At 35.6% G+C, this 25,541-nt stretch overlaps 1 protein-coding gene across 1 annotated transcript in view; it reads right to left on the bottom strand.

Moving 5' to 3' along the window:
- Window positions 1-1,710: 1,710 nt before the first annotated feature.
- Window positions 1,711-25,541, bottom strand: part of BACE2 (beta-secretase 2) — a 36,046-nt gene continuing 12,215 nt past the window's right edge. The window contains exons 2-9 of the mRNA XM_039369271.1: window positions 22,175-22,263; window positions 19,707-19,923; window positions 17,368-17,496; window positions 14,000-14,134; window positions 10,223-10,324; window positions 8,533-8,682; window positions 5,380-5,548; window positions 1,711-3,982 (exon numbers count right to left, since the gene is read on the bottom strand). Of these exons, the coding sequence (XP_039225205.1) occupies window positions 3,729-3,982; window positions 5,380-5,548; window positions 8,533-8,682; window positions 10,223-10,324; window positions 14,000-14,134; window positions 17,368-17,496; window positions 19,707-19,923; window positions 22,175-22,263 (1,245 nt within the window). The 3' untranslated portion in view covers window positions 1,711-3,728. The remainder of the gene's footprint in view (window positions 3,983-5,379; window positions 5,549-8,532; window positions 8,683-10,222; window positions 10,325-13,999; window positions 14,135-17,367; window positions 17,497-19,706; window positions 19,924-22,174; window positions 22,264-25,541) is intronic.

Below are 25,541 nucleotides of genomic sequence, written 5' to 3' on the forward strand. Positions count from 1 at the left end.
TATCACTTTTTTCCTTTTTTGTGGGGGGGTCATCAAGTTTTTAACACCTTGCTAGGTGACTGGTGGTACTCAGATATTGCATATCCTAAAAGTGGTGCAATGGGTGAAAAGGTTGAAAAGCCCTGATATAGTAGATATCAAATGGAACAGACTGTCATATATTCTTTAGAATAGCCAATTTTGGTCACAGAAATGCCTTCTTTCATCAGATAGTTTTAATAAAGCAGTATTGTGGATAAGCAAGAATCCAAAGTTCTTACTGCCAATACTTCACAAAAACAAATGGTGTAAAAGGAACAAATGGGATAAATTCCACCAAGATTCACTGTCTATTCCAAGTCAGATCCAATAATTATCTTTACTAAATAAGCAGAAGTTAGTTGGCAGAAAGAGGGTTATAGGCATTAAGTTATTTTGGTTTTCAAGCAGGTTTTAGGAATAGAAATGCTGGAGAACTCTTTAGATCTATCTGCAATGATAGTTTAATTTTTTTTTAATTTACAGTCTGTTATGAGCTAATAGGATGTTGTGACAATTCAAATTGCTACAAAAGTTTCTAAAGCTTTAACTTCAGATATTGTACTTATCTTATTGTGGACCAGAAACAAGCAGACCAGCACCTGGCAACCCACCACATTTTAACTAGCAATGTTTTTTTTAGACAGAATTAAGAGATGTGTAATTCTTTAATTGTAAAAAAATGGTTTGAGAGCCATGCAGTTTTCAGTTCACTGCATTTTGTTCCAAGGTACTGTAAATATGTACATTACTGCAAATTAGATAGTTTAGTCCTCATTAGATTGAAGAAAGTAAAACATAGTATGTTTTACAACATGCCACCATTAAGGAATAAAATCTATTAAACTCACACAGTCTACCTCTCAACAATTCTGGGTGGTGCACAATAATCAGTGCAATTAGAATTAAAAAAACAAAGCTAAAAGATGGCAAGCAAAATGAAATAAGGGGTGAAGTTCAGATCACTATAAACTAATAAAGATGGAATATAAATGTTTTTGTGTGCTGTATCTTATATAATCAGATCAATCCATGAAATCTATTTAGATAGAACCATCAAAACTGATTGATGTTTATCTCACCAAAGAAACTGGTGCTAAAAATACAGTATTTTGAAAGAAGCCCATTTGTAGCTTGCTCCTCCACCTGCAGTCTGCCAATACAGGTAATCCTTGACTTACCACCATTCGTTTAGTGACCGTTCGAAGTTATGACACTGAAAAAAATGACAATTACAATCACTGCAGCATTTCCATGGTCATGTGATCAAAATCCAGATGCTTGGCAACTGGTTTATATTTAGGATGTTCCCAGTGTCCAGGGGTCATGTGATTACCTTTTGCAATCTTCTGACAAGCAAAGTCAATGGGGAAGCCAGATTTATTTAACATGGCAAGAAAGATTGTGAAATGGGGCAAAATTCACTTAACAAATGTCTTGCTTAGCAATATAAATTTTGGAGTCAAGTCGAGGGTTACCTGTACTAGTCTACCTCTGCATGGGAGTTGTCAAGCATCTTAACTCTTACAATGGATCCTGTTTGTCCTTTCATTTGAGTTGACTGCTTGTTTTCATTGAAGACAGACTGAAGATTAAGAACAGCTGTTTCTTGTGGAAATGACACCTTTCATAAAAGTAGCACAGAATTCATTGAACAAAACCAGTCCTTAATAATCAGTCAACATGCCTATGGAAAATTTTTACATAAAAGTTTATTTCAATTTAATTACAGGTATAAATAACCTTTATGATAGAGAAAATGTCAGTTGAAATGTATGAGATCTCATGACCTTTCAGCTTCCATGCTATACTTGCACAATGTGTTTTGAGGTTAAAAATGGTCTTTGGCCCACTATTGCCGAGCATCTCTTGTGACACTCACCAAGCTGCCATCCTTCTCAGTTTAAATGGGTGTGTTGGAACAACAATGCAAGCATATGTCAGAAAGTACAAACTTTGTTAGCTCTATTTCAGCAATTGAAACCGTATTTCAGCTTTTTAAAAACTCACAGAGGTCCCTCTTTCTCAACAAAACCATTATTGCTTATTTTTTCATTTATTGCTTATTTTTTCAAGTATCTGCATTTATGCCATTCAAACTCAAAAGTGGTATTCCAAAACAGAGTGAATATGGCACCAATAAAAGGAATGCAAAAGTTCAAAAGTAATCTGAGAGTAACACATTTGCCAGTGCATTAATTTTTCTTTCAACATCAGCATCACTACTATGTAAAGATTTTGTGTACCTCATGGAGATAATGGCTTACTCTTTACCTGTGATCAGACTCTGCAATTTAATATAATTTAAAAAAATTACAAAATATGTAACAATAACACTAACCACAGTAAGTTTTTTTAGTATTACAGGGTTTTTTTTAGTTAAGAATCATATTTATGAGTATTGTTTAAAATGCATGTTCATATATCGTGAAGGCCTTTGGCACAAGTGCATAAGCAAAGATAAAGGAGAATTAGCATAGACAAAAATATGTGAATACGTGAATAAGTTCCTGTTAGCATTGTGTTTGGTACGTGCTAAAATTGTGATCAATAAAAATTGTTATTGTTAAGTAAAGTAATTAAATATCTGACCACTTATGGGCCTTCACCTTTCTCAGCCAGGTCACAGTTGAGTGAATCATTTAACTGAAGAAATTCCCCTTCAACTGTATTTGTTACAAATTTCTAGTCATTAGAGTCTTGATAAATGGAGGGAGGGAGGGATGGAGAGAGGGAGAGACTTTGCTTTATATCTATGCTACTTCTGCAGGATATGTGCACAAAGGCTCAAAGAACCCTTTCAAAGATCATTTATGCATGAATTCAGAAAACCAGGACACTTAAGTGGGTGATAAAAGTTGTAAATGTTAAAATGTCATGAACAGGGAATGTGTGTGTGGGAAGGAGAGGGAGAGAAGCTTTAAAGGGATGTTCCAGTTGTGCTGAATGTGGATTGAAAGTGACCTGCAGCTACATCAAGCAGGTCTACCTATATCATACCAATGAACTGAACTTAAATCATTAAAAGAAACAGATAATTTTCCAAAGAGGGGGGAAAGCCCTCATCTTTTTAAAAAATCTGCCTTATTTTCCTCCTTTTAATTATCAGTCTCTCTTTCTGCCAGCTATTGATGATGTCATGAGTCATCAAGGAACAGATATTTTTAATGAAAAAAATAATGAAACAAAGACCAAAAAATATTTCTGTTCTTTACGGCAAGTTTGATGAATGGCTTATCAAAATAATATTTTGTAGGTTTTTGTTTTGTGGAGATGACAACCTTTTTGGAACTATAAACTAAAGTTTTAGGGTTTTTTTTAAAAAAAGTATGCTAATTGGTGCAATTGTATATCAAGCAAATAATAGAGTAGCATTTGAAATGGCTATATATTAACATAGCTAAAAATAATTCACTGTTAAAGTATTAAATTTTTGTTAAAGGAGAATTGGAGATGATTTGGTGATTGGCCATAGTATTCCTACAGAGTGAAGCCTGGATTTTCACCTTTGGCTAAAATACCCTAACTTTGTGCCTGCAAGTCTGTTCAACTACACCTCCTGAAATTCTCAGCTCATATAACCATGCTGATTTAGAAGCACAGGCTGTAGTCCTAACCCATCTGAAGAAACTCAGGGTGAGGAAAATGGATAGTCATTCTTCAATCCCTATCAGAATACATAAGGATTCTTCACGAGTTGATCAAATTCTTCATTTCCATCTATGCCTTACTAAGGATGATTCATCGTTTATGGTGTCGCCGTCAGCATAATGATGACGACAACGCGGTGGAATAAGGAGCAAGATGATGAGTATGAGAAGTACAAGTCCACAGAAACTCATAAGTGTGTAAGACACAATCCACAAGATTGGTTCGTGGAGAGATATAGTTGATATGCAAGTGGCTGCTACATCTGTGGTAGTGAAAGGGCCTTCAATCTCAGATACTGGAGAACCATGCAATTCTATATAAAAAAAATTAAAAGAAAGATAAATACCGACAGAGGAAACAAAAAGCATATATATGTTAAAAATTATAAGCCTGTAAGGGTTTAGAATTAAATGCTAGTATACTCTCTGTTAAATTCAAGCTGAGGAAAATATGCACGTTACAAAAGAAACCTCATATTTACATTCAGGACATTTCATAGGAAAATGAGTTTAATTCAAAACTATAGATTTTTATTTCACAATATTAAAAGATTTTGTTGTAACAATTATTTCCTATGATCTGTGAAATCAAAGAAATCATTTCAATTCTGTGAAACCTTTTTCTGCCTAATGATTAAAGTGAAATTGGAAGATAATCTAGACATTTAGAAACAATTTATTTACTACTGCAAATGAGCCTTAAGATCACCATTTTTAAGGTAAATTTTGCCTTTTCATTTACCTTAATATTTTAGTAGCAAAGCTACCGATTCACATTTTTCTTCCTGAGACAGTTCAAGCATAAGATCACCAAAAAAAGTCAACGTTCCATTGCTTATGTGTGTGTGCCTTTATGTGCGTGCACATATGTGATTAAGTATAGACAAAAAAAAAATAAAAATCAATTTAGTATCTAAATAACTGTTCTTGAAACACAATGGATTCTTTTTTTCTTTTGATGAACATACACAGAGCATCTTGCATGCATGAGCTGTTCTTGCCGGTTTCATCAGTTTCAATAGCAAAACATTTAATAATCCACTGAAAATGAAGACACAGATCCAAAGTTTCTCTAAGTGTATGAAAGAAACCTCAATCCATCCTATGAAATTCACAAGAAGCCTTCAGAAAGCATAATTGCTCTGCTTCACCTATTGAGCAAAATTATTTGGGAGATTAAAAATCGCAAAAACACATAGAAAAGTAGGGTCTCTGATACAGAGTATCTAGGACACTTCTATTTGTGACCCTCAGGTTTGAATTTATAACCCTTCGGCATTTTCTCTATTTATAAAAATATGTTTGAACTTTAACATAAACCCTAAAAGTATTCATAAAGAAAGACGTTGATAATTGCAGGCCATTGTTTGAAAATAAGCCAACTTAGGTGACAAAAAGATAAAATGTAAAATGAAGTGTTAGGAGGGTCAGGAAATGGATATTCTTTTAACTGGCCAAACCTATCAGCTATTTTGTGAATTGAGAAGCCATCCTCCCATCAGGGTAGCCAATTCCAAATTGAGATTCCTGCTCTAAGCATGCATGTGTCCGCGCGTGCATGCACACACACATGTTTGTGTTTGCATATTTCAATTGTCAGCTTGTAAATGCTTTTTAAGTACACATTTACTTTAAAAGCACTTATAAGCTTATAAGCAAAGTAAGATACTAATTTGAAAGTTTTTTTTCTTTTTTAGAACCCCTCACTTACCAGCACAAGTACTTAATGCAAATCCCACTCTCTTTTGGGCTCTATCAAAGATGACATTGAATCCTTCCATCACTGTAGCCCCAATAACCAAGGCACTGGAGGAAGAGGAAATACCAAACCGATAGCAGGCTAGATTTTGCCCAATCCCTAGAATTGGCTGAATGTAAAGCTGTTTTTTGGAAAGACATAAAAGATGATTTAAAAAGCAAAAATATACCTCAATGAACATCCAAATGATTTTTTTTAAGTGTAAAATAAATACAAGGCTTTAAAAGCAAGAGCAATCGCCATATATCAGTTAAAAGTGGTCAGCTTATATTTCACACAGATATTTAAATACCTTCTGACTGGTATAATTTACCCAGATTCACTTTATTTTTTCATATTTTATTGGGCTTTTTTTAACATAAACACCTTAATATTTGGTAAACAGCATATTGTCTGGGCATACATTTACAAAGTAGTCACTAATAGTCAGTTTTTATTATTCCAAAGTCCAGATAGTAGCTTTACTTGATTTTCTCTTCTTCAAATAATCTTTTTACTAACCTTAAATCAATACAATTCTTATTAATTTAATAGGTAACAATTTAAATATAAAGGTTTTTCTAAAATTTACCAATAATAATCATATCAATGTTATGCTTCTTTTCTATCTAGTCATCTTGGTTGCCTCATCATAAATCCTGTTTGCAGTTCTTATTTAAATTTGTTTCCCCTACAATGTTCAAAACATTTTTACTGGTTAACATTTTCTCAAAGTTAATTACATTTAAGTATTTAAATCTATATTCATGTCTTAAAAAGTAAGTAAAAAAAGAGACAAAAGAAAAATAACAAAAGAAAAAAGAAAAGAGAGAAGAAAGAAATAAGGAGAAAAGAATAAGAAATATAATATACTACTTAAAATACATCTCTCTTAAACTAAACTAAGTTTATTCCCAATTTTTTTTCTTCTGTTCTTTTTATCCATAATTAAACCTACGTTGAGTCTTTAGATGTTCCATTTAATAAATCTAATCATCAAATCTTTTAAGTCTATTTCAAAACATTTTTAGTTATCTATTAGAATTTTCTTAAGAGCAATTACATTTAGATAACTAAAACATTTCCTTTATAATAACCATCCCAAACATGTTTATATTTTTCATATTTGAAAGCAAACTAAAAGAAAAAGACAAATAATACTGTCTTGCTTAGGAAGTTCATCCCTCTTACATTATAATCTTTCTATTTCTTCAACCGTATTCGAACAAGTGTTTAATTTTTAAATATTCCCTCTGATGCGCCCCATCATGTAATTTAGCCCTCTCCTTTTGCAGAACCTTTTTCCCAATCAATATAATCGGTTGAGTCAAAAAGTCTTTCCATAATCTTATAAGTTTTGTTGTAAATATTAAAAGGGAATCAAACATCATGTCTTTGGACAAAGATTTTGTCCCTTTGTATTCATTGAAGATTTCTCTTATGATCTCTTGTCTCTCCATTTCTTGTAGTACTCCCAACAACTTTGCAGTCCATCTTATCAAATCTGTTTTCTTATTCTGAAATTTATTTTGTGGTCTTAGAGTCCAAGTTTTCTTTTCCTTATCCAGTGTTTTTTTGCAAGTTCTTCTCCATTTGAGTCTCCATCTTTAAATTTCTTTCCATTAGTTTATTTTCAGTTATCAGTTTTACATGATCTCTCTCTTTTTTATTTTCTGGTCATTTATTTGTTGTGACATTAAATTAGAAGTGCCTTCAGTAAAGTTTTCAAATTCATTTTTAATTTCCTTATAGTTTGACATTAATGTCATTTGTAATTGTTGTAGCATATCATACATTTCCTCCTGGAAAGTCTTTATTCCTTCTTGTTATGTTCCTTTTGCAGCCCTCTGATGTTCTATAATGACCAAAAATCCTTTCTCTGCCAATCAGTTTAAAGTCACAATTTAAAAAGTATTTAAAGTCTAGGAAGGTCAATTTTTTTCTAAAGTTTTGTAGTTCTCACTTTGTAGATAATCCACAGTATTTTCTTTTTATTATTATTGCAGCTATTCTTTAATTCTTTGAAGGTCACAATAACGTTTTTTTTCCTGAGCTGTATATTTACAGCAGTATTCATCCAGCACTAGATGTCAGCACCAGTTCATTTTTCAATTTTCAAAACAAATCATTTATCTCTGTCCATTATCTTTTACCAGGAAATTCTTAATAAATTCCATCGATTTCACCTTTTTCAGTTTTAAACCTTATGTTAATTTTATTTCTATAGCTTTATTCCCCTTAAGTTTAATTCACCGTTTCCATTAGAGAAGGGTGGAGCGAAACCTCGCCCCTCTGACTTTTGGAGGATTTTTATTTCTGGGGTTTTCTTCTTTTTTTCCCCCAGGAAATCAGTCAGGTAGAAGAGAGAATCAATATCCTTACCCAGTTCAATCAAACTGTTTACGATCACGCTTAGTTTAGTGCTTTTTGGCTTTGGCTGCATGTAGCTTGGGCTAGCCCACTGTTTCCCAAACTTGACAATTTTAAGGCATGTGGACTTCAACTCCCAGAATTCCACAGCCAGCGTTGCTGGCTGTGGAATTCTGGGAGTTGAAGTCCTCATGCCTTAAAATTGTCAAGTTTGGGAAACACTGGGCTAGATTCACAGAAAACACTAGCCTTTCTTCTGTCGGTTTCTGGAGAGCTTTCCCCAGATGTCCAGATCGACCACCATCTCCCCACGATCCTTGGGGCTTCCCTCCTTCTTTGCCACCTCTCTGGGTTGGCTTTTGGCCCATTTAGAGTCCCCAAACAGAAAGAAATCAGCCGTAGGGCACGGAGCTCGCGATCCCTCGGCTGTTGTGCTAAGCTGCGCAGAACCGGAAGCCCCAGATTCACTTTAGCTTAAATATGGCTTCTGTGATGATAAAATGCAAAGAGAATTCTACAGAATAGAAGCAGCATCATTAAATAAAAGCTAAGCAGTCAACCATATTAATGGCTAGATGGGAGACAACCTGGACATCTACTGTGGGAGTAAGCATCACTACTGGAATTACACACAAACAGCAATATCCATGATAGGATGTACACGAATAGCTGTCAGTTGTTAGTTTAGCACATGATTAATCCAGCTCCATCTTCCTTGTCATAAATATTAGTAACAGTAAAATAAGAGCTCCAGACCTGTGGAAGGATAGTGATTCGAAAGGACTGGCTGGAATTGACATCTCTTAGATAGATCGAGATCTTAGGAAAGAGGGTCCAAGGATTTTCACTTTTATCCCAGCAGGCAAGCTGTGTGCCACTCCAAAACCCAGATGTGAATTCTTGTATCTATAAGGAAAAAAAAAAAAAAAAAAAAGGGGGGGGGGAATCCTGAATTCTGTCCCTGCCTCAATATGTTTAGTGTTCAGCATCTATAAAAGGTCTCTCTATTACCTGACTATCAGTGTCTATTTCAGTTTAACATATGCCATTATCTTAACCGTGGCATTTATTCTCATAAGAAAAAGTAGGACAAATGTTTAAGTTGGTACACTAATTGGGAGCTTTACAAACTTCCACAAGAAGCCTTCAACATGTTGAACTTTTGATCTGGAATTGCTATATGTAGCAAAAGGTGGCTAAACAGTAGATCTGGGCTGTCTGCCATGGAAGATGCCAAAGAATCCCCTTCCTTTTAGACAGGGCACAGCAAAGATATGCCATGCAACTATTTGAACAGTCAGCATTGAACTCAAGAGGAAGTCTGGCTGCTTTTCATGCTCATCAGGGCACATTAAGTGAAACCTGAGACTTGGGGTATTGTAGATATTGTCACTTAGCTTTTAGTTTTCTAGCCTCTTCACTGGAATAGAAAGTGAGACAAGAAATTCCTACTTATTTCTAGGAAACTTGCCATTTAATTGCTTCCTATATCTATAGCAGGCGTAGGCAACAAACCAGCACCTGCATGCAGTGTCTCACTCTCCTTTTGCTGTGCACAAAATATTTCTGGCAATGATGAAACCAACATTTCTAAACTTTTGAGGAATTGGAGCAAAAACAAAAAGAATTTTAAAAAATGCTGGCTTCATTCAATATAGTAACATCATGACATTGTGCCCCCACAGAGCAAAACCATTTTTAAAAGGTGCAGTTCCAGACCATAAGAACACTGCCCACTTCTGATATGCATTGCTTCAGCAATGTCACATTACTTACCTGGTTTTGGTTATTATCCTTGGTCTAGCTAAGGGGCAGGCACAAGAAGTTGAGAGTTCTGACATCCTGACTTCATTGCCATATTTTTGGACGTAGATATATTTCTCAGTATTTATTAATATGATCCACACTTTGAACTTTATACCATGTGTAGATAACCAGTCTTTAAAACAAATAAAGCTATGCCTTAAAAATAAGATTAATACTTATCTTGTTTGGGGTTACCGATAACAAAATAACATTTTATCTGCAAATCTGCTGCATACATGACATTTTCAATACACTGGTGTGGTATAATTTTGATAGTACTGAAATTTAACTTATACATGCCTCCATCAAGTCTCCACCCAAAAAGGAGGAAAAAGAATCTCATTTACCGTAAATGCCGGCGTATAAGGCGACTTCCGCGAGCGCTGAAATTGGCGCCAAAGATGGGGGTCGTCTTATACGCCGAGTCGTCTTATACGCCGGAAATACTGGTAGTTTCTGGCGTATAAGACGACGTTCTAGGAATGTGGCCCGGCTATAAAGACGGGGGTCGTCTTATACGCCGGGTCGCCTTTTACGTTGGCATTTACGGTAGTTCCAATCTTTTGATTGCAGAATAAGCATTGAAAATATTTTCTTTGAGAACTTAACTCAGAAGACAAACTCATAAGCCTTAGCTTACCAAAGAAGTCTGTGTAATGGCTCCCACAACAGCATTAAAGACCTTTTCTGGCAGCCTCAAGAGAGTTGTTCCACTGTCCACAATTGCTTTGTCTGAATTGTACTGAAAGGAGGGGAGAGGGAAAAAAAACACTTATCATAACAATTAGCCAGTCAGTAATAAACTTTTTTGTGGGGGGAGGGTGAATGAAAATACATATTGAAGGACCTGGGCAGTATCAGATCTTCTAAACCTAAAACCTAATTCATACTATGAGGAAATAGGGTCTTTGAAGTATCTTGACTTGAAGAGAGAGTAAGGTTTTCCTTGGCACAACAATGCAAAAGAATCATAAGACTAGCCTTGACCTCTCTTCTAGGGTGTCCCTATAGTATAAATTAACTTAAGAGCATCTTGATGGACCTCATCCTTTAAAGGACCTTCTTACCTGAAAATGAACCTGAAAGAGATGACTATCTAGTCATTTTTACAGCAAAGTAAAGATATTGAATTAATGCTCACAAACAACAATGCATATCAAGTCCATAGCCCCCCCCTTTTTTTAGAACCCCAAGTTCCTCCACTTGGGGGAAGATGTGATGGAATTATGTTTACGGAGCTTGATAATTCTGCTACCTAGTAAAACTCCAGTTGTATTGGTCGTCAATTCCCAACTAGGTCAAATTACGATGAACTGTCAATATCAGAGGAACCAAATAAAACTATCAAGTTGTCAAATATTTTAGAGGTATCCAATATTTTAGAGGTGAGGAACATGGACAATGGTACACTTGATTTGTCACACATTTAAATTTAAGGAAGAGGTGAAATTTCATTATCTGTACAAATCTGCTCCAACACCACTCATTTTCCACTCCTTTCCAATTTCTCCGGCACATTTTCACAACCCCCCATGTGAGAATTCTTTTTTCCCTCTTCCTCTTAACTTTTTGGTTTTTATATACAATTAAAAAGCATGGTGCCTTTGAGCATATAAGTCCTAAAAGTAGGACTTTTTTTTTTTTCAATTCCAATTCTTCTAAGAGCACGCATATTTCTGTCTCCATATTCTATGCTGTCTTTTTTGAGCAGCCCAAATGGAACCATCTATTGTTTATCATTGTCATTAAACTCAAAGGTGGAGAAAATAATATTACACATACTTTTTGGAGAATGCAAAATTTGACCAGAAGAGAATAGCTAAAGAAGGTAAAAGAGAAATAAAAGTAATCAAGAGCCTTAAGACAGTGGTGGGATTCAGCCGGTTTGCACTACTTCGGCAGAACCGATAGCTAATTTTTTGTTGCTCACGCCCAAAATGGACTTCCAGAAGTGGCATGCACACAGAGAACCGGTTGTTCACATAGTTGAATCCCACCACTGCCTTAAGATAATCTAAAGGCTAACATGTTTGTAGTGGGATAAATATGCATAACTGGTATCATTTTATCCGAAATATTGATTACACTAAGATTAGACATGGACCCAAATGTTAATATTTCCCATTCAACTATATTAAAGTATGTGAGGAAGAGAAATTGAAACCAGAAAATGATGAACCTAACACAAACTAAACTAGGTTAAATTAACTTAGTTTGCTTTTGTGCAATTTCCTTTCAATAAACTTGCACTAGAAATAATCCCATTGAATTCTTTACAGACTAAATCTGTGCCGAATTTGTAAACATGCTACACAAGTTTCTATGTTATACAAAGAAACAGGTATAATGCAAGACATGTCCAAAAGCTTTATGAATTCACTTAAAGTTCAGATATGTAGAAATGGTGCTACAGAGCAACTGAAAAGATAGAGTATACCTGAGAAGCAAATATAAGCAATTTGATTTCTTTGTTTATTCATTTACATTTACTGGCTGTCCAACACTAGTGGTCTTTGGGTGGTGTAAAAAACAAATAAACAAATAAGAAGAAAAATAACAGCTCTCAAAAGAAACCAGCTGGCTGCATAAAGAACTCTCTGATAAATTAAAAGACAAAAGGGACAAGTATAAAAGGTAGAAAGAGGGGCACATAACTAAGGCAGAATATCAGCATATAGTCCAAGCCTGCAAAGATGAAGTGAGGAAAGCTAAGGCTCAAAATAAAATAGGGCTTGCGACAAAAGTAAAAAATAACAGCAACAAAAAGCTTCTTTCAACGTGTAAAAAACAAGAAAAAGGTTAAGGAAATGATTGATCCATTAGTGGGAGAAATTGGCAAGAAGGTGACAAGCAACAGGGAGAAAACAGAACTACTTAACTTGTTTTTTGCATCTGCTTTACACAAAGGGAAAAAAACTCCAACCTATCAAAAACAGTACCGTAAAAAACAGATTAGAAGCACAATCTTTGACCAGGGGACAAAATTAGTGGACCACAGAAATGCTGTGGATATAATTTACTTGGACTTCAGTAAGGATTTGATAAAGTAGACCACAACTTACTACTTGATAAGATAGAAAATGTGGTTTAGACAGCATCACCACCAGATGGATTCATAGCTGGCTGACTAGCTGTACTCAGCATGTGGTCCTCAATGGAACTGCATCTACATGGAGGGAAGTGTGTAGTGAGGTGCCCCGGGGCTCTGTTCTAGGCCCAGTGCTCTTCAACATCTTCATCAATGATTTGGATGAGGAGATATATGGGGAACTCATCAGATTTGCAGATGACACCAAGCTGGCAGGAATAGCCAACACTTCAGAAGATAGGCTTAAGATACAGGAGAATCTTGACAGACTTGAACATTGGGCACTATCTAACAAAATGAAATTCAGTGGTGGAAAAAGTAAGGTTCTACATTTAGGCAAGAAAAAACAAATGCACAGATATAGTATAGGTGCTACCTTGCTCAATAGTAGTAACTGTGAGAGGGATCTCGGAGTCCTAGTGAACAATCACTTAAATATGAGCTAGCAGTGTGCTGCAACTGCCAAAAAAGCCAACACAGAGCTAGGCTGCATTAACAAAGGGATAGAATCAAGATCACATGGTGTTAATACCACTTTACAATGCCTTGGTAAGGCCACACTTGGAATACTGCATCCAGTTTTGGTCACCACGATGTAAAAAAGATGTTGGAGACTCTAGAAAGAGAAGAGAGAGAAGAGCAACAAAGATGATCAGGGGACTGGAGGCTAAAACATATAAGGAACAGTTGCTGGAATTTGGTATGTCTAGTTTAATGAAGAGAAGGATGAGGGGTGATATGATAGCAGTGTTCCAATATCTCAGGGGTTGCCACAAAGAAGAGGGAGTCCAGCTATTCTCCAAAGCACCTGAAGGCAGGACAAGAAGCAACAGATGGAAATTAACCAAAGAGAGAAGCAACTTAAAACTAAGGAGAAATTTCCTGACAATTAGAACAATCAGTGGAACAATCTGCCTCCAGAAGTTGTGAATACTCCAACACTAGAGGTTTTTAAGAAAAGACTGGACAGCCATTTGTCTATATAAAGTTTTTTACCTGAGCAGGGGGTCGGACTTGATATTCAACCAAGTTTGGTTAGGCTTGTACAACAGAAATAATAACTCAACAATGAAATAATTCTACAGTAAAATGGTTACTTCTTTTACAAATGACCATTAAAAAACATATTCACACAGTTTGAGGATGGATAATAAGAAAATGATGAGAACCATATAGAAGGACAAGTTCCTTTGTATTCATGTAGCAACACAACTCCATGCCCCTTTCTGTATATACACAAAAGAGAATCTGTGGAGCAGATCCCACACATGTGAAATTTGTCATTAAGTGGAAGGATATTAATTTATAATTTTTACTTATTAAAAATACCTCTTTGCAGTCCAAGTTAAGGTTCTGGCCCCCAACTTCAAATTTCAGTATTTCAACTTGATAATACCATTCTTTCTTAATAGGTGTATACCAAATTTTTCCTTTGTATAAGCTTGGTTCAATCCCACCCAATACCTGAAGAGATTAAAAAAAATTACTTTACCATTTAATCAAATATAATTAAGTTACAAAATATGTCTACAATCTAACAGATGGTTTCAAAATGATTCAGTGACAGTAATAAGTATATAAATACATAAATTCAATATGACATCTGATTTTTCAGTACTGTCAGTCAATCAAAACAGTTTTTAAAAAGTTAATCAGAAATAACTAGGCTTATAAACAAATTACCTTTTACAGAGAGAGGGGGGGGGAGGGAGAGAGAGAGAGAGATGCTTTATCTAGCAACATTAAGAGAGCTGTACAAAGCACTTGAAAAAGGGACATCACAACATGCTTATGTGTGAACAAAGCATTTGAAGCATTAAGGCAATTGCATCATATATATACAGATAGTTCTCAATTTACAAAAGTTTATTTAGTGACTGTTCAAAGTTACAACATCACTGAAAAGTGACTTATAACCATTTTTCACATTTACGACCATTGCAGCATCTCCATAGTCACGTGATCAAAATTCAGATGCGTAGCAACTGACTCACATTTATGATGGCTGTAGTGTCCTGGGATCATGTGATCCTCTTTTGTGACCTTCTGACAATGGATAAACCAGACTCATTTAACAACCATGTGATTAACTTAACAGTTGCAATGTTTCACTTAACAACTGTGGCAAGAAAGGTTGTAAAATGGGGCGAAACTCACTTAAGAAATGTCTCACTAACCAGCATAAATGCTGGGCTCATTTGTAGTCGTAAGTTGAAGGCTACTTGTACATACAATTATATCAAAGGCTCTCTCTGGTTTGAAAAGAGGGGAAGTCTGAAGCAGCCACAGCAAATGTTCTGAGGACACATATTTTTTTAATGTTTTAAGGAGGAGTACTTAGTAAAGCACCTCATGATAATACTTTGAGTTAGCCGAAACAACTTTTCATTTTCAAACCTATGCATTTAAAGTTATGGCTAAGAATCTGGGCTGCATTTTTTTTAAATAAACCATATCAATTTCAAAAATTACTTGGACCCAAGAAGATTCAAATAATCCTTGTGTCACAAATGTTATTAATATAATTTAAATAGTTCCTCCATCTCTGAACAATGAACAGCACATCATTTTCAAACTGTTCATTTCTGTGCATTTGTTATGCTGCTGTAATATATACAATTCTAGTTGATTTCTAATCCGTTAAATACCACAGAGACAATCAACTAAAGATGTAATGCCATGTCTTTAAGAGAATGCCCTATGTGGCAATTGGTATTCCCTACATAGCTGAAGAGGGAAATTTTTCTCTGAAGCTTTCTCAATAGTTGGCATTCCTATGGAAAATGGGGCATTCTACAGATCTGTTCATCAGAGGAAAATGGAGAAGGCAATGAATCTGCTGGGTTTAAAGTCTTCCTATTTTGAAATTTCACAAAGTTCGCACACCTTTTCATTGTTAAGATGAAGCAGTGGGGATGAATTCAGGTAAGTCTGCAGGACAAAGTTCAATGATATTTGTGACTTCTTGCTACATTTATTTGTTCAGCTGACTGTCGATCATGTAAGTGGACAGGTGTCCATCCATGTACAGGCCAGTCATTCTTTTGTTGAATGGGAATTGGGGAAGTTGTAGTCCCAATATGTCAGCAAGTTAAAGAGCTTGCATGGGCGTTTATATTTTTGTGTACCACCACCTAAACATTAATTTTCATTTAAGAAAGTAGTTTACTGAGAGGAAAATCATCACTGGTAGTACAAAATGTCACCACTTTTAAATATTAAATAGCTTTGAACTATGTATTTGTCTTGTGTGATTCTATGAAAGCAAACACCATTGAACTTAACTGGACACATTTTAAAAATAAAATACAAATAGGATTATTGCTACTTCTTTTACAAAACAAATTACATTTAAAACACTGAATTTTAAATAAAAACAAACAAAATGAACAAGAAAAAAATATCTTAACTTTCCTTTAAAAACACCAAAGAGAAATTATGGTTCTCAAGTTTTCAAGATTATTAAAGGAAAAGTACTGGAAGATTGATACAGTAATTCAGTTGTGATTGTCCAGGTTACACTTTGACTTAATACAGGTAGTCCTCGAATTACAATAGTTCATTTAGTAACCATTCAACATTACAACGGCACTGAAAAAAGTGACATGACCGTTTTTCACACTTATGACTATTGCAGCATCCCCATGGTCATGATGGGCTGGATGCCAAAACAAAGCGAGGCTATGGCATACACTTGAAAGGAGATTGGGAAGCCTGTAATTGTGGAGTTGGTCTGGCAAGAACAAAAAATAATTATTCACAGGGAATGTGCACGTGTAAAACTTCTAACAATACAGGGTGGTTAGAAAACTGATAAAAGTAACAAAGAGGCATCTTGTATAGCTCCGCTAAAAGTTAGGAATAGAGATGGCCTGGAGCAAATAGAATGTGTATTAAATCATTTCTGAAGCGTTCATTAGCCAAGGCTTAGGAATAGGGATGGCCAAAGACCAATAGAATAATTGTTAGATCATTACTAAGATGTTTATTAGATGATATTTCTTATCCGGCTTTCTGCATTAGTGGAAATGAATAAAGCTTTCTTAATTCTGTGGTTCAAGATTCCTAGACATTTTGGCCAGGATCATTTTTCTTGGTGCGCTTGAATAAAAGAAAACATGTCTGGTGTTCTCCATCGGCCTCAACACCAGACTCAGACCCAAATTGGGGACAACAGTCACATCTTCAAAATTCAGCCACTTGACAACTGACTCATATTTATTGCAGTGTCCCAGGGTCAACCTTCTGAGAAGCAAAGTCAATGGGGAAGCCAGATTCACTTAGCAACCATGTTACTAACTTAATGACTGCAGTGATTCACTTGACAACTGTGGAAAGGTAGGTGGTAAAATGGGACAAAAGTCACTTAACAATTTTTTCACTTAACAACAGAAATTTGGAACTCAATTGTGGTGTAAGTCAAGGACTACCTGTAGTTTATTAAACAAAAGAAAGCCTAAATTTAACCTTGAATTTTAAAGTTTAGCATATATATTTAGGTCACTGTTAAGCTAATTCCCTGTAAGAAATAATAAAGCAATGTCAACTTAATCATCGATTAGCAGGATTTCGTAAACTGCCCTAGCCATATTGTTTCTAAAGGATATGGGAAAGATGTCAAGTGATTGGATTTAATTGCATTAAATAGTCTAAGAAAATGCATATTTTCCCTAGTATTCAGCCTGACAGATACCCACAAGACTACCTCCATTAGTACCAGTTCCAGAAACAGGCAAACTAGCTCCACACATCTGCAGGGAAAAAACATCAGGGATCTTGGCTTGATTCACAATAGAATCAAAAAAGGTCTCCACAGAACTTGAAGGCTGTAAAAAGAAAAGAAAAGAAAAAAATTTGCAAAACTTCAGCTGTACACAAATTGATGCACCATGAATAAACTGATAGAGAGCAACCCATGCATATTACTTTTGTGGGATAAAAGGAATTTTAACAGTGGATTACAAATTTATTAAATTGAGGTTATTAAAACCTCAAACGTATGCTACACATTAAACATTGAAGGTAATTGCTAGCATCCATTTAAATCCTTTCATCTATTATTTTTGATTGGTGTCATAGCTTTCTTCCTAAAAACTGTGTTTCAAATGTCTAAATTTGTCCTGCTATGCATTGTGTATTATATAAGGGAGGCATGCTTACTTAAATTTGGATAGAGTTCTATTATGGTTATAAATTGTCAATTTTGCCATTGCTGTATATTCTCTAATTTTGGTCTTCCCCTCTAGGTTCTGGCCAGCAGTTCCAGAAATATTTCTAGAGGAAATTATCTAGGTGTTGTGGTGAACTAGGGAAATAAAAAGAGGGGAAGAGGAGAACGTATTATTAGAAAATTTCCCCATACAGTTTTTATTTGTGTTTTATCTTTGCTTAGTAGTTATTTTTTTGTGTATTATTCAATTGCTACTGTGCAATATAGTTAGGGTATTTTTCTCTTTGTACTTCTGTATTTTGATATTAAAATAGCTAAAACTTTAGTACAGTTGGTGCTCACATCCTGACCGCTCATTCGGTGATCATTAAACTTGTAATGGCACTGAGTAAGGAGACTTATGACCACTCCTTGGAGTTCCAGCCCCTGCAGTGATCCCATTGTCATTTGATCACAATTTCAGATGTTCCCTGCTTGCTTCCCACAAATATCGGTGGGAAAGCAGACAGCAAATTTGAAGTCACAGCAGTGTATGCTTTCACACTTAATATCTGCAACCTGGATTGCCAGAACTGACAATGCTAAGTGACACAGTCACTGGAGGTCATTCTTTATGACTGTGTTGCTTAGTGATGGCAGTTCCAGTCTCAACTGTGGTTGCAATTGGAAACTACCTGTACTAGATTTGTGTCAAATGTTATGCCACAATGGATTATGCTTTCTTCCCCTGCCCTTCAGGAGTTGGGAAAGTCCCTTATCACTTCCTGAACTGTTATTCCTTTATACCAATTTTGAATACCAATAGTCCTCTATGTGGTTGGATTAAATAGAGACCTCCATAACATTCAATGCATCACTTGTACCCAAATTATATTTAACAATTGGTGACTGACTGTAGGCAATAAGCTGATTTAGGTCAGCTTTCTATGTTCACAGTGATCTTAGCAGATGCATTTGGAAGCTCATAAGCTTAGATGGGGGATGTCTCCCTATGTTACACTCTCAATGAATTCGGAGGTAATAAACAACCATCAATTTTAGTATCAAATGGTAGTAGTAGTAACCATCCATGACCATATCCAGTCTTTTTTAAAACCATCTAAATTAAATGCCTGGTTTTTAATAAGCTGGAACAAATTTCACAGTTTAATAGTATAAAAAGAATTTCCTTTTCCATATAATTATTCATGCATTTAGTTTCAACTATCAAAATTAAGTGAGACAGAGGGTGGGAAAAAAACACTTCCTGTCCATATTGTCTGGGCCAGGCACAATTTTATATACCTCTATCATGCTCATCCAACAATAAAGAACTCAAATGTGGTACTCTTTTTTCTTTTCTTTTTTTTTTTGCAGGGGAGAAGCAAAGGTGTCCTAATCATTTGGCTTTTCTTTTTTCCCACCTTTTCTAGCATTATAATATCCTTTAAGGGTGGGTGGTGAGAACTTACACATGTGGACTCATCTAGTTTCCTTTAATTTATTTCCATTAGATTTAAATATAAATAATATGATTACTTCCCCATGCATTTAGTAATTTGGGGATAAATTTTGCAGGATGGGAACACCTGTGGCCTTGGAACTGCAGGTTCACTTCTCCCTCCTAAGAATGAATATAAATGATAAAATGATTTTAATGATAAAAATATTTATCATTATTGAATAAGCATGTTGCTGACTTCAAAATGCTAAGTAGGGATAACCTGGGTGGGTAGTCTTGGATGTGAAATCATGCAGGAATACTAGCAATGTAGATTAGGATACAAATTTGTAAAATCATAGAAGAAGCTTTGAAATTTTCATTTGTATACAATACCGGCCTTAATTTTCCTATAAAGAAACTGATGAATAAGAAATATAGTTTACCTTAGCCAATGTACTGTATGCCAAACCAAGGATCCCTTGCCACTGAACGCCTTTTAAAAAGAAATTTTCAGATTGAAAAATGGTAGCAATGTTGATGATATAAGTACCATTTATTCCTTTAGGCATTCTAACAACATCTGTTCCAAGAATTCCAATCCAACTTCCCTGAGTATATTTAACAGCCACCTCAAAGTTGAGTGATTTATATGTGGTGGACCTAAGGAAAGAAACAAAAAGTTATAGACCAAGTAATTCCATATTCTGTGATAAAAGCATCATATACACAGTTCACCATTCTCAAGAATAGTAATTATATCTATTATGTAAACTCAGCAAAGCCCCACCAACCAAACAGTACAACCAACCAAGCAGGATGTAGCACAACCACCATTTTCCAGATACCACATCAGTCAGGCAAATTCTTCCTCTCCATATATGTGAAGGGTCAGATGAAAGAATGCACGTGCGGATGAGGCCCCGGGGATCAGAAGAAGGGTCATATGTGGAGATAGGACTCAGGTGTGGTTGTGATGGACAAGAGAGTGAGGAAGATGAATTCTGAGAAGAAACATTTACTCTTAAACAACTTTTTCTTTAACAGCTTTTTTTCCTTTCTGCTCACTGAGGGTTTTGCAGACAAGCTTGCTAACAGTTGACATGTTAGGGGGGCTGGGGGTGCAGGGACAATGAAGCAAGACAGATTCATAGGTTCAACCACTTAGCCAGGATGTTGGGTACATGAATAGCTCGCTTATAAGAAAACCCAAAACCATATAGCTGGCACAGGAAACTAGAAGCTTTGCAATATTCCCGTGAATTAAGGTGGGCAAAGATGGCGTGACATTTAGCTATTTTGCATAGCAAGCGAGAAAGCTTTAGGAGGCTGCAATCCAGGTATTCCAGGTAACCAATCAATATCATATGTTATGCATGTATTATCAGGGGCAGGGAAAGGGGATGTGTTGGGTGGGCAGAGGGGTATATGAAAATCACCTTTGACTATAAAAACTGCTGTAAAACTGTAAATGATGCCTTGGTAGCTTTCAAAGCCGAGGTCACTTTCATCTTGGTACCAAATAAAAGTCTTTTTGTTTTCCACATCTTGGGTTTGGTGAACAATTGGCTTCAACACCAAGCTAAGACCCAGTTTTGGGAACAACATATCCTTGCATAGATTTCAGTCTTTTAATTTATATGCAATGAATTTGTTCTACCGTGTGAAACTGGGGCTAAGAACGTCCTATTACAAAGGGCTACACCCCCTTTCTTTTTAAATCTTCCTTTTTGCTGTGAAAATATTGTGCACAAATACCATTTTTGTACAATGTTAGGTGTCATTTACATTCCATCACAATTAAGCTTGTCCTGTTACTAGATGCTTTGCAGTATCTGAATATGACATAAATTCATGCAACTATTTCATCTTAAGACAACATGACCTTTAACTGCATTAGTAATGTACTTTTTACAGCAATCTTAACCTTGAAGTCTTCATTCACTATTTCAATAATTTATTTATTAAATTTATTTATTTATTTTTTATGCCACCCATCTCACTGATACAGTGACTCTGGGCAGCTTACAGCGGGATACAATATGATAATATTGCTTCATTGCATATACAGCATATACACATTTGATACAAGCACGTATCCATGTGTGGCACTGCAGTCAGTCACAGGTACCATAGAAAAAAGGAAGAATGCCATTGCATATTTACAGAATATAACTGTGGCATAGCTTCTTGTGAAGAAATATTGCCCTGATTCCAAGGAGGAAGGGAGTGCATTGCAGAGGAGCAAGAAACACTACAATTTGGATAGTTGGTGTAGGAGAAAAAGGGTAAAGATGGCTCCTCTCTAATAGTTCCCAGAATATTTGTTTTACAGTGCAAGTAATCTCCTTAGCAAGTTTTCTATTTATAGGTGAGGAACAATAGGGGAAACTGCTGAGAGAATCACAGTGTGTCTTTCTTGGCTTTAGGAATCTGACATTTCTCAAACAGTACTAGGATGGACTAAGGATTGTTCTTTTCATCTTTAGAAAACTCATTTGCTAAAGAGAGGAAATTGCTGTGCTGGAGGGAATCATATCATGTGTATCAATTAAATAATTCTAATACGGATACACAATCAAAAGTATGCCAGAACACTTAAATAAACATCCTATTCAATGCTTTGTAAAGAAAAAACTTCCATTTACCTTTGCTATTTTTTTCTCTAACATTTAATACAAACTTCAATTCAATGTTCTAAAGCAGGGGTCCCCAACCCCCAATCTGATGGACCGGCACCGATCCGCAGCATGCATAAACAAGCAAAGGCCCATCCGCAGGATGCAGGCAGCATGCAAAACCATACTCCCTGCAGTCTTCAGCAAAAACCTTTCTCCATGGAACACATCCCTGGTGCCCAAAAGGATGGGGGCCACTGTCCTAAGGAATGGGAAATAGGGATCAAAACTCTTACTTTTTTGTGTCGAAGTATGAGGTCAGATCTGTATTTGGTACACCTGAAACTGCAAAATTGCTGCTTCCCGTGTCAACTAGAATATTTAGCTGTTGAAAAGAAAAGAAAGTTATTTTTGTATTATATTCAGAGAAATTGATTTTTTTAAAAGCTTGTGACCTAAGTGTGAAATGCAATTTAAAAATCATTACTTCTTCAACTTTTCACCTTCTGGAGGGTTTGGGGTTTGGGTGGTTCTTGGCTAATGGAAATATATTTAGATCTTTAAATTTTGAAGTTATACTAGACCACCCTGTGACCTGTTAGGCCACTGTTTGAGAAAAAGGAAGCACAATCTGATTGGATCAGAATGAATATTAAATTTTAGGCTGACCGGATTTTCTTTTACCTCTATGTTGGACAGTTCCATGATCTTCTGAAAAGAATATATATCATAATCAGAAAAATAACTGTAGTAGCAAGTGCACTACAATAATCAACATTTACTTACTAAACCTAAATATATAAATAGAATGACCGTGGGTGGGGGGAAAAAGCCGTAGGAGTGAGAGCCACCTCCTGTTGGCATCCTCATTGACTTTGCTAGGGTAAAGCTGGCAGGGAACATCAGAAGTCATGATTACATGACTATGGGGATGTTGCAACAGCCATCTTTGCAAAAACAAAAAACCCCAAAACTGGTCTGAACTGTTTTGTGGAAATTTAAATTCAACAGGAGTAAGAGGACCTAGATTTTTAGGCATTTTTTAAAAGTTAGTTGATTTTACTGTAGGTACTTTGATTCAAAAACTATTGCAGTACAATAATTTGACGGTACAAAGAGACAAACACAATGAGAGTTTTAGTAGTATATAGATTTTATCTGGATAGCAAAATTGTGTTGCACCTTCTAAAAGCCAAAATGCCATATTGCTGAGAAATGAATAGGGGAAAGACCAAGAAACAGAGGGTGAATCAGAAGTATTAGGGGGTAGAAATTTATCATTCTTTCATATTGTATGGATAGCACTAAAGCAAGAAATTTGTGGGAAAAGTATAGATTAATAGCAGCAGAAAGAGTAGAATAATAAGGATGGAATGTGAAGAAAGTAATAGAATTGAGAATACAGATTTGGTATTCTGATCTGAAAATTTTTTTTTTTTTTAAAAAAAAAAGAATATTTAGCAATCTGGATAACACATTTTGTCCTCCATTTTAATACGAGTAAACATCCTTTAAACCATTTAGTTCAGCAAGCCATATGTTTATAGTTATTGCTACATGGTTGCTATGTTTCAGCAAGAAACTGCATACTATAGACTAGCCATACAGCATGTTACCTTTACTTGCAGGTATATTGCTTGACTAAAAACCATGATGGGGATTATTTCTTTTCCCCTACCTTGAACTATTAATAATCAGAAAATAATTTTACATAGAATTATGCCTGGCCATATGTATAAAGCCACATTTATAACTAACTGAAACCTAGAACTTTAAACTTATAAGAAATAAATAATATTTTAGGAATAGGAATAAATACTCAGAACAGTTAAGGAAATGTCTGTAATATTTCAAAACTATAATTTACTATTGGGCTATAGAGATTACTAGTAGAGAAGCACAATGGAGAAATTTGGACATATTCAGAGAAAATCTACAAAGCTTAGAGTAGTAGCACTTCACTGCAAGTACTACAAGACATAATAAAGCATTTGAAAATTATTAGTTCCATATAATGGTTGGGTGAAATTGTTATTTGACAAAGCCCATCACCACACAATACCTAATTAAAACAGTGTTTCAGTTAAACATTAGTATCAAAAAAACACCAGTAAATATTACCATTAAGGAAGATCTTTTAATAGTTTAAATCTTGTTGAGTCTGTTGAAGAAATACTTTTTCCACAAATAAAAATATCATCTACAATTAAGTTTAGTCAAACATGAAATCAGCAAACCCACTTCAGGGTTTGACCAGAATTCAAGGATTACTATCCAGATTAACATTCCACATCTAAGTGAAACTAGCATAAACATAAAACACAAGAGAATGGTCAGTGATTAAAAGGTAAAAATTACTGATTTTGGAATGCCAGTTCATATCATTAATAATATTAACAAGATTTGTATAGTCTGAATCAAAAATCGGTGACAGCCTTCCAGTTGTGTGATCCAGCTGTGCTGGGACAATTAACCCTACATTCTCAGCTGAAGTCATGCTATCTAGGAATTCTGGGAATCAAAGTCCTAAGGTGTTTGTTAAGTTGGGGAAGGGAACAAAATCATTTAATCAGAAGTGCCAAAGAAGGATTGTCTGGTTGTTCCTCTATACCAGGGGTAGGCAACTTTGACTCTTTTATGACTCGTGGACTTCAACTCCCAAAATTTCTGAGCCAGCATGGAAGAGCCAAGGTTGCCTACCCCTGCTCTATACTGAAATCTTTCCCTGCAAAGGAAACTATCATTGTTGTCATCAGCCATTCATTCATGCCTGACCCTCGGCCACTCTATGGATCAGCATTCTCCATGCCCGTCTGTCCTGCACTGCCCCCTTCAGATCCGCCATGATCCTCCCGGGATCATCTTTTATAGTGTTAAAGGAAACTATGTAGGTTGATAAATTTCTGCATGTTATTTTTCTAAAGGAACAGGCAGATATCATTCTAACAAATCACATTTTCCTTTCTTCAAAGATTTCAATAAAAGCAGTAATACTACCTAAATCAGGATTTGCCAAAATGGTCAATATGAACAACAAAAAGTCAATGGGTCTATCTAAGGCAGGAGTGGGGAATCTTGGCCCTTTTATGACTTGTGGACTTTGACTCCCCTTTAACTAAAGAGCTTGGGGCCTCGACCTAAATAGTCATTAAATATTATGATAAACTGCATTTCTATCTGACTTCTTTAGTGGATGTAAGAATTTTACACCAAGTAGTTTGAATCAAATGCAAAAGATAATGATGATGATGATGATGGAAGGGACCTTGGAAGTCATCTAGTCCAACCACCTGCTCAGGCAGAAAATCCCTATACCATTTCAGACAAATGGCTGTACGGTCTCTTCTTAAAAACTCCCAGTGCTGGAGCATTCACCACTTTGGGGTGACTTTTGCCATTATATGGAATGTTGTTTCTATTGGCATTCTGTTTTAAAGCCATCTAAGTAAAGCCCCCCCCCCTTCAGTAAGCAATAGTAATTCTACAAAACTAATTAAGCAGCAGGAGGAAAGGAATTTTTATATAAGGAAATGTCAGCCAGACTGAACTTTGTATCCTGCATGCTGATTTTCTGGTGGCTGAAGAACAGGATTCTTAATATTCTATAGTTAATAATCAGCTGTTGCTGTGAATTAGTCTACTACGGTAATTTTTGCAAAAGTG

The sequence above is a fragment of the Crotalus tigris genome, unplaced genomic scaffold, assembly GCF_016545835.1.
Source record: "Crotalus tigris isolate CLP2741 ecotype Arizona unplaced genomic scaffold, ASM1654583v1 scf7180000017601.7605149639:7615979, whole genome shotgun sequence".
Taxonomy (NCBI): Eukaryota; Metazoa; Chordata; class Lepidosauria; order Squamata; family Viperidae; genus Crotalus; species Crotalus tigris.